We start from the raw sequence: 10611 nt of genomic DNA on the forward strand, positions 1-10611 counted from the left end.
AAAAAGGAGACTCTGATTCAGCAGCAAAACATGCCCACTGGATCTGTAGTGCGGGCAGCCCCTGAGCACAGCTGCACTGTATGGCCACCTCTGCACAACGGGATGCAGGTTGTCCAGGTGCAAGCCTGGCGCTTCCATTCACCTGTCTACAGCTAACAATGCAAATCATCCCCATGCTGCTCCATGCCCAACACACCATCTCACATCAGCACTATGCAGACTACCTCTAAGAACCCCAGGAAAATGAATTCAGAGTAAACCCAGGGACTGCGGGCTGAAATTCTGCACACCGGTGTCCAGGCTTTGCTGGAGAAATGCTGGGTTTCTGCAAAGGGAAACAAGTTGAAAAAACACTATTTACACAAAATTACTAAGGTGCTTCACTGCCTTTTCACTTACAATTTGTGTTGTTCCAATATATCCGAAATATATGCATATATTTTAGAGACATTTCCTTACTGGGAAGAAGTGACCTAGACAACCAAAACCAGCACAGCTTCCACAAGCTGAGCAAAAACACTCATGAGTTTGTCAGTGAGCTTAGAGAAACCCATAACAGTGCACAGACACCTTTCCTAAGGTGAGATCCCACCCAAAGACCATTCCTCTCTGCCCACCCACACCGTAATTCATGTTCCTTCCCCCAACCCTCCGCACCATTTTGTCCCTTCCAGCCACAAAGCAGCAGTGACACCCAACTAATGAGCCCTGCTGTTGCAACAAACCTGAGCAGGGCCAGGTAAAATTAAATAGTTGGCTTTTCATAACCACACATCCAAGGAAATGTGCCAATGCCTTTTTATTTGCATATCTGGCAGGCTGCCCCAGACAACTAATACATAAGTGACAGCGTACAGGTGTATTAGTTTAGAGTTTGCCTTTAATCTAGAGGTGTCAATTTGCTTCTGTTTTAATTACATCCATCTTGATATGTTATTACAACCTCATGAAACTTCCTCATTACATGAATGGCTATAAATACATACACATGACAAACAGTTGTTATACATTTTCTGGTTCAGCAGTGGAGGCACACTATGGCAGCCCACACGTCATGTACATTTAGAGTTTCAGTGCTTCCTCTCCTCTCCCCCTTCCCTATTCTCCTCATTCTATTTCCTTTCATCCAAGACCAAGATGTACGTATTTTATTTGTTTAATTTAATGAATCTGCTACAATCCCCTTGCTAGCAGCATTCTGATGCAAACACTATCGGCTCACAGAGCCCTTTCAGCATATGTGTGTCCTTCTGGGTTGCAACTCTGTGAGAACGTCTGTTTGTCATTAGGCAAATATAGGGAGATTGCACTGAGGTCTTATAAACATGCAAAGATCCACTTTTGTAGCTACATAATTCACTGAGTTTTTCAACACACATTCTGAGGTTGAAAACTTGGCAAGTCCATCCACCAGATGTATCTTTCTGATCCCAGGACTCATTAAAATTTACTTTTTTTGAATTAAAAAAAAAAAAAAGAGTCCAGCCGACTCAGCTGCTGAGCCACATTAATTGCATTTTTATTATTTTTTTCCATAGTTGGAGTGACTAATGACGAAAGAGTCCCTGCCCATAAGCACAATAGCTAGGCAGTAAAAATTACTAGGACTTTTAATCGTTTGGTAATATCCAAATCACATAAAACAAAGGGAGGCAATTTGGTCCACTCCAAACAGACGGTTTTGATTTTCAGTATTTATTTTGAATTTCTTTAAGAGAAGAAAAGAAGGGAGAAAAGACCCAATTTCACACCAAAGGATTCCATTCAAAGGTCAATGTGCCCTTGATGTGCATTAAAAACCACAACACTAACTGAGTTGCAATATAAATCATCCCCAGCAGCAGCACTTCTTCCTTTGCCTCCTCACCATGCACTCTCTTCTGAGGTCACAGCCACTTTTGCTGCCTGCTGGGCACAGCTGGCCAGATGTGCACACTTTCTCACACCTCCTATGTGCTTGGAGTGGGTGCCAGCTGCTGGAAGACCCCCAAAAGATGCTTCCAGCACCCTCCAGAGAGACATAGTACAGGCAGGTGGGTGTGCAGAAGCCCAGAGGATGGTGAGGAAGGCTGCCAGGAGCCAGGCCAGCAGCAGAGCCTCCAGGCACCCCTGGACACCCCTTCTTATATCAGGCACCCCCTGGCCTCATGGATGGAGGAGACAGGTTGATGGTAGTTTTATTCCTGAACCAACAATTCCCCTTTGCTACCAAATAAAAGGGCAAGAAGATGCAATGTATAGAAGCACTGGTTGTAGAGCAGAAGCAACTTCCACTTTGTGAAATCAGCAAATATGTGCAAGACAGAGTAATAGAGATCACTTCTGAACACGAAACCAATCTTCTGAATGGCTGGGAAGCAACTGCTCCCATTTGGATGTGGGGTATTCATCCCACCCGTGCATCACTCAGCATCACACAACCCACGCTCAGACACATCAGATATTAGCACACCTCTGCACACCCACCGCATCTGTCTCACCAGATTTTGAAACCAGGAGGATCAGGACGTGCACCAAACAAAATGCAAGTAAATCCACACATAGTGTGTGTCACGCAACATGATCAAATTACACCTGACAGGCAAAAAGCCACAAAGAGATAAATACACGCAGTGCCAGGGAATAATGTGCTTCTTCTGCTGACTTCCACACCACTGTGGGCAGGGCACAGAACCAAAGCCCTCCCTACAGCATTTACCAGACTGAAGATTTACCCCTTTGGTTAAAGCCTTCTCCTCCTCCAGCACATCAGCGTGCAAACTTCAGCAGCGGTGTTGCCAAGATACAAGGAGAAAAATCTCAAGATATTAAGGTAACACACCGCTTAAAGGCAAGCAGAAGAGCAGAACAGAGCCGGGGCTCCGACAAATTGCCACCGCACGTTCTGCTGTTACAGCAAAACAAATCCCTACCTGCATTAGCCATTTCTCATTACTTACGAAGTGGATTTTCATAATATCCATTTTACAACAAAGGAGTTTAGAGGACTATGATGTTCTGAAGTGGTCTTCGCCATGGCTTGGCATCCGGTCAAAACGACAACAAACTGACTGCACAAGGAATGCATGCAGCTGGTAATTTGTGGCACACACAGAGCCAAACCCAAGGAGAACACAGATAGTGAACTGGTAAGCCATAAGGAAGATGTACAGGAACACTGGGAAACAGAGCAAGCCGTTTCCCTGGCAGAGCCAGCATGACACGGCCTCAGCAGAACACTGCAACTCAAGTCAAGGGAAACTCAGAGCTAAAAATGCCACATCTCAGCCCACAACTTCCTAATTCCATTACCCTTTTATTAATTGCGTTTGAGACTTGCTAAACTTGAGCTCGGGCTATTTTTAAAACCTATCTGACTCAACTTATTGTTGCTGAGAACAAAGATTGAACTTCTAATTTAGCTGCAGATAATTACAAAGCTGCAGGTCAGACCCCCGGTGTAATGCAGTAGGGTCTTCACTCAAACTGATAGAAACAGTCCTTTAAAATAATGTAAGTGTAGCAACATTGAGACAGGGGAAAGGGGCCATCTCATCCAGTGAGGAATCCGCCTGCCTCCCTCCTAGCTGAGCAGACACCAGGTGTATTGCTGCTTAAGCAGGGGCACAGTTGTGTTAAGCATTCCCCCTGTCAGTGCAGGCTCTACCAGGGCACATCTGCATACACAGATCCCACCTGCAGCCTCAAGGAACATCTCCCTTTGGTTCACAGTGTTCCCATCCAGTCGCCAATATGTCTCTATTGATCTCAGCATTGTAACTCAATCTTTCAATTACTCGGCCCCTTGATGTCTTTCTGTTGATTTTTTTCTTCTTTTTTTTTTTTTTTTTTTTGCCTTTCTCTAGTGACTGTTTTCCTTCCATGTTCCTGATCCTTTACCCTTACTTTATAAACCTATTTCTTTACACTCCCTTGTCCTAGCAGAAGCAAGAGATATTTAATGAGAAAGGGCTTACTTTCCCAAGCAAATAGCAGGAAAAAAAAAAAAAGATGCCAAGATAAAAAAAGGATAAGAGTGTCTTTTGTCCTATTGATATGTGGTATAATTCCCATTAATGTTAATCTTAAAGAGCGGGGCCAGCAGAGACTACTTGAATCACGTCTATCTAAAGAAATTGTCCGTATAGTTTAAACTCTTACTTCTTTAACTCACGGCCATTGTGTCTCCTGCTACCACCCATGGGAAAGGGAAAAATCCCCACCTTCGTTTCTTTGTTACCTTCAGGAGTTTAAAAGAATACTTACACAAAGATAGCAATCCTCTGTCATTCTGTGTGCAAAGAGACAGCATCAGCTCTCCACCAGCCTGTGAGTCAGGGGGAGCCGGGGGTGCCCAGCTTCCCAAAGCAGCACCAGGCTTTCATTCACATGCCCGAATTATAGGAACACAGCTTTCCAAAATTACCCGAGAGGTTCCTCTGGTGGAAGGTGCATCCCGCTGTTAGCAGCCCCAGTTTCAGTTCTGGCTGCTGATGCTTCAGCTCTGGTTGCAGAGGGTTTTCATCAAGAGACGTAGCTGCTCTGTCAAGGTTATCTCAAAATCTGATCTCAGGTCAATTTACTGCTTCCTTTAAGTACATGGTGAAAATAATAAACACATTGCTTCGTATGATATCCCTGTGTCACAGCAGACCTAACGCCACTCGCCATCCGCAGATATCTTCATTTAGTTATTACCTTCTCTTCTCTGCTGGTCTAAATCTGAAGACTCGCATGTGCAAACAGAGACCAGGACAAACACAGACGCATCTAAGCAGTCAACAAATACAAGGAGGGCTACCAAGATTTGCTGACAGCACTGAGCAAACATCTGATGTTACGATGCTGCTGCAGTAAGGCATGAGGATCAAATTCCTCTTGAAATATGAAAGGATAGAGACAAGGCAGAACAAACTGTTGAAATCTCAGAGAATTTAAGTAAACAGGTTAATCATGCCAGCTGAAGGCCGGTGTGAACAGAATGATCCAAGGAGAAAAACTGCTCCAAGTCCATCATGCTGGTGTCTAACTCAATGCCCCTACTGTCACACAGACAGCCCATGAGTGCTTCCAGTGAGCTGTGCACAGCAATGGTACATCACTCTGGGGGTATCAAAGCAAACTCCTGCCTTCAGGAGTACGTATGGCATTACACTGTCTGTATACATAGCACAGACAGGCTGTTTAGACCCCCATATCTTCAAAACCTTCCTCTTATTTCCACATTTTGTTAGTGCATCAGCAGTGTCTCTATTTAAAAGCCCCATCAGCTGTTCAGCTTGACTCCATCGAGTCCTAGATTATTTTATGCATCCAATAGGTAGAACTGCCATAGCTAACATCTGCCTCAATCACACAAACTCAGTGGAACAATTGCTAAAAAATTATTCACACTCGGTGGATGGAATCATCTGACACAGAATACGAAGCTCATTAAACAGCTCCTTGACAAATATTTGTCAGCATTTCTCATTTGTAATTAATTATATTGGGCTTTACCTGACAATAATTTAGCACGGTCTCAAAAAGCTGAACAGAAATCAGCTCAGTGTGCACATGGCGAGGGATTGTGTCACTCTTAAGAAACAAAAATCCCCTTTAAACACAAGCTCACCCCTCACTGCCCCACGTCATCTCCGTGCTTTATACATATCCGTGTCCCATTTCAGGCTTGTCAGACGAACTGCCCGAGCTGAAGCTAAACAAACATCCGCAGAAAAAAGTCATTACCTTCCTCAGCTCTCAGAAAACCTGAAACCAAGTGCTTACTCCGTGGGGATGGCCAGAGCTGACTCAGGAAACACGAAGTACTTCCCAGGCTTTAAGCTATCTTAACATTCAGGTCAGATTTCATTTCTCATCACGTAAACCATCTTCACCGCTGCGTGCCAACAGCCCTGTCACGTCGGCCTCCTGCCAGGGCACGGAGGGAGGTGAACATGGCAGCAAACCCACACCCACTGGGGTTTGGGAATCCTGTGCTGCTGGGCTGACAGGACACCATCACACCAAGCACGGGTATTTCTTACAGGCTGAGAGATTTGACGAGGTCAGGAACCAACACAGGGCAAAGTACAGAGCAAGGCCGCACGCAGACCCAGGCCGAGCTGCAGGGCTGCTCCTTCACCACAGCACAGCGGCTGTGGAAGGCCATGGGCGCCCCAATGCCGCCTACAGCACCCGGTGCTCCCTCAGAGCCTGACAAGGCCATGCGAGGGCTGGCCCGGTCACAATTGGCAACAACACTGGATGTGCTCCTAGAAAACAACCAAAAATCAACACTGAGAGGCTGGTGTCTTCACTCCCTTCTACTTTTCCCCAGTGCTCCCCACACAGACATTACAGATGGGGGCACAGGCTGTGTCAAGCCCAGCAACTGACAAGCAGAAGCGGGCAGCCTCTGTGCCTACACCAAACAACTCGGGCCCCAGCAGCACGGGCTGCTGACACCTGGACAGGAACACAGCTCCAGCAGTGGGAGCTGGTTGAGAAGATAATATTGTTTCAAGGGATGGGAACTTTTATCAGTGTACTCATTACTAGTGTGTTAACAGAAACAATGATTCCTGGTGGAACCAAAACAGCCAGCAGATGCACCTTCTCGTGCAGCACCTGGGTCTCCTCCCTGTCCATGAGCCTCACAACCAGGTGCTTGGCACAGGTTGGGCTTTTCCAGTCACCCCAACATAAAGCATTCAGGAAAGGTCAGGCAAAACGAAACCACATGGAAATCCTTGTTCTCATTCACAGCTTTGTTCACAGCACTCATAAGAAGAGTCCCACACCTCCTGCTGCACAGATGTCCTCACCAGCACAGAGCTCAGCCCTGTGCCCCCAGTCCCGTCCTGTGCCAGCCTACCCCTGCATGCAGGTTCAGTTTTCCCAGAGGTGTACACCAGTTCCACCCGCTGCTCTTCATCGAGCAGCCAGAACACCCTCTGTCTCAGCACACTCTCAGCCATGCTAAGCCTGGGGACAAGCTGAAGTCCAACACAAAGCACTAAGGCAATCTCATGTATGGGGCACAAAAGTCCTCCAGAACCTGTGGCAAAGTCTCCAAGGAGTCCAAAGCAGATGCAAAGCATGAGGTGCACACACACCAGGACACCTCTCCACAACACCAGGGCTTCCTGTCTCCAGCATGAGTCGACACACAAACCTGAGCGTCCCACCAGCACCGGGACACAGCTCCTATAGCGACCCAACCTCCTCCTCAATGCTGAAACCACAGCGAGCAATTCAGCACGCTGCAACTCCTGGCACTGGGCTTCTGCCTGAGACACCTTCATCTCCCTCTGATCCTCAGAAACAACTTCTTCAACACATACACCGAGCTGCAGGAAAAAGCACCTAACAACGATTTTGTGACATTATTTCTCAACGCAGCATGAAATCGTTAGGTCAAAATGTGCCACCTATCACATGAACATTAAAAGTATGTCAAGTCTCAGTGTGCGAGCTATTGTTTTATCCGAACGTGATATTAGCTGGCAGAACTGGGTAATGTTTCTGCGCTCCTTTTTAGCGATATAGGATTACGGTGGGACGGATGCACACAGGAGCCACTCTTGGCTTTGCAAAAAGAGCAATTAGTTGGAGTTCGAGTGGAAAATAATTTAAAAAGATAAATAAGTGAAACACGGTCAAGAGATCTTCTAAAACATCCAACCAAGCTCTGACCATAAAACTTGCTCTCCACTTCCCCTCCAAAAACCACGACGGCCAAATCCTCCGGTCCATATTCCCATAAAACCCCATAACGACACGAACAGGGGCTTTGTCGGAGGAAAACCAGGACTTTGTCCAAAACCTCTTCTTGCAAATCCCACTCTTGCTGACAAACGCACACTGCTCCCTTGGCTGGAGCAGGGCACCCACAGACAGGAGCCCAGGTGGGAAGCAGAGCTGAAGCACTGCCCACACGCCCATCACTCCGCCATGGGCCGGGTGCAGGGGTCCGGAGGGCACAACCCTTCCATCACAGCGCAGCGAGCTCTCTCCCAGACACTGCTCTGGGCTGATGCAGGTGTAACCAAGGACAAACTCTGGCTCCCAGAAATAAATAATAATTCAGAAAAGAACAAAGAGAAAAGAAAACCACACCAGAAAATGCCAGCAAGCCTTCCTGGCTAAATATTGAAACAGCTTCAGAGCAACACACATTTTTTTGTTAAACAATCAGCTTCATCTTCGCATTTATTTTGACAGTTCATAATTGTTCCAGTTGCGATTCCAGAGCACATAAACCCAAATCAATCCGCCTTTCACCGCACAAACTTCTCCCAGGCAGAAGTTCCGCACAACAAAGCCCTTCGCCCCGCCGCACCCCCGGGGCCGCCCACAGTGGCCGGGGCCGGGCAGGCCGAGACCGGGCGCTGCACCTCCGGGGGAAACACCGGCCCGCCGGTGACAGGCCGGACACGAGGGGGAGGGGAAGGGGGGGGGTGGGGGGGGGACGCCCCGGGACACCCGGAGAGAAAAGTTTGAACGGGGGGGGGGGGGGGGGGGGCGCGGGGGAGCCCCGATCCGCCGTCTCAGCCTCCGCCGGGAGCGGCCGCCGCGCTGCAGGTGTCCGCGGGGGGCGGGCGGGGAACGGGCAGCGCGGCGCCCCGGGGCCGGAGGGGGGGGGGGGGAGGGGGGGGAAGTGGGCGGCGGGGGAATTGCCCCTCGGCCCGGGGGAGCGGGCGGGGGCCGCGGCGGCGGAGGCGACGGCGGCGGCGTCGGGGCGGGGGCCCCCCCGCGGCTGCCCCCGCACACAATGAGGCGCACACAAAGCGGCGCCGCTCCTACCTCCAGCGCCTCGAAAGTGACGAAGCTGGACATCGCGAAACCGTCGATAATGTCCTCTTCGGCCGAGGACGACTCCCGCCGCTTCCTCCGGGGGGGCCGCGGCCGGGACGGCGGCGGGGGCCCATTGTCTTCCTTCTCGGAGCCCGAGGAGGAGAGCGCCGGGGCGGCCCCGGGGCCGGGAGCCCCTCCGGCGGCAGCGCCGCGCCGCCCGCCCTGGGCTCGCCGCTCCCGGTCGCGCTGGGACCGCGATCGCCGCTTCTTCCGAAGCCCGTTGCATCGCGCCGGGCCATCCATGTCTCTCGGCGGCTCTCCCTCTCGCTCTCGTCCCCCCCCGCCCCACCGCGGGCACAAATCCGGCTCTCCCCCGGCGGAATAACGGGGGAGGGAGGGAGGGAGCGAGGGAAGGAGGGAGGAGAGGGCGGAAAGGGGGTGGGGGGGGATGAAAGAATCCGAGCGCGGTTCCACCACCACCAGCGGCAAAGCACCAAATGTAAGAGATTCCTACGAGCGAGCCAAGGAAAGTAATGGCTGATCTCAGGTCGCCTTTGTAAAAAAAAAAAAAAAAAAAAAAAAAAAAAAGCAGCGAGAGAAAGAAAAAAAAAAGCAAAAAAAAAAAAAAAAAGCAGCCTCACCGAGCAGGCAATAAATCAGAATAGCGGAATGCTTTGATCGGGGCTGGGAGGGCGCGGATCGCCGAAAGAGGGGAAAAAAGCAGAAAAGAGGGGAGGGGGGAAGAAATAAAGAAAGGAGAGACCCGCTGGAAGGAGGGAGCTGAGAGTATTTCCTTGCACAAAATTTATTTCCTTTCTTCCTTTCCTTCCCCAACTAGAAGAAGTTCCAGGGGAAAATAAGAATAAAAATATTAAAAAGCAATAAATCTGCGGGTGCGCGGCGCTGCGCGGGGGTGCGGCCGCCCCCGCTCCGCTCTTTATCTCCGCTCGCACAATGATCGCGGCGTCCAGATGCGATGTTCTCAGGCACCGACCGGGGGGGGACGCGGAGCGGGGAGCCCAGCCCGGCCCCTCCGAACCCAGAACCAAGCAATAAAAAAAAAAGGAGGGGGGGGAATAGGGAAAAAAAAGCAGCAAAACACGCCCACCCACCCCGGCTATTAATACGGATCAATCATGGTAAATTCATCGGATTAATTGTGGCGAGGAGGGGGGTGGACGAGGGAGAGAAGGGGGGGGGGGGGGTGACAATAAATCCGAGCGGAGAGGCGGCGGTCCCCTCCCCAAAAATAACCACGAGAAGCAGAAGAATAGGAAGGAAAAAAAAAAAAAAAGGAAAAAAAAAAAATAACAGAGGTGCTGATGAGGCTCAAATACGCTCCAGCGGGGACGGCACCAGCGGGGTGTGCTTTCCGCCGCCGCCCTCGCCTCGCCCCGGCTGCGGGCCCCCCCGGCCCGGCGGAGGCAGCAGCCGCCGGGAGCCGCACGGCCGCGCACGGCGCGGGGCGGATGGCAGTGGTGGCCCCCAGCGGCCGCCCGGCCCCGCGCCCGCGCCGGTCACGTGGCGTCGCCGCCGCCCCGCCCGCTTCCCCTCTCCACCGCTCGGCGCCGCGTGAAATGCAGCGCCCCGGCCGCGCGAAATAAGTTGCGGGCATGCGCGCAGGGCCTGCGCACTCGGCGGCGGGAGGGTGGGCGGCTCGCGTTCCCCGCTCCCTCTCTTCCCGCCGCGGCCCCTCTCCTCGTGGTTGCTCGTTTCCCGCCCTGCCGACCCGCTCGGCCCTCGCGCTCGTCGTCCCGTAGCCTTCTCCGAGCCCTGCCCGCCTCTTGCCGTCAACTTTCTCCTTAGTTTGTGCTGTCCCGTCGTCTTCTGGCCTCGCTCTAACTTCCCCAC

At 51.0% G+C, this 10611-nt stretch overlaps 1 protein-coding gene across 7 annotated transcripts in view; it reads right to left on the minus strand.

Annotated features, from left to right (window-relative positions):
* The window catches only part of AUTS2 (activator of transcription and developmental regulator AUTS2), a 663053-nt gene extending 652814 nt beyond the window's left edge, over positions 1-10239 (minus strand). For all 7 annotated transcript variants that reach the window (XM_046902440.1, XM_046902439.1, XM_015295944.4 and 4 more), the window contains exon 1: positions 8770-10239. In XM_046902440.1, the coding sequence (XP_046758396.1) occupies positions 8770-9063 (294 nt within the window). In that variant the 5' untranslated portion in view covers positions 9064-10239. The remainder of the gene's footprint in view (positions 1-8769) is intronic.
* Positions 10240-10611: the final 372 nt, after the last annotated feature.

The sequence above is a fragment of the Gallus gallus genome, chromosome 19, assembly GCF_016699485.2.
Source record: "Gallus gallus isolate bGalGal1 chromosome 19, bGalGal1.mat.broiler.GRCg7b, whole genome shotgun sequence".
Lineage (NCBI taxonomy): Eukaryota > Metazoa > Chordata > Aves > Galliformes > Phasianidae > Gallus > Gallus gallus.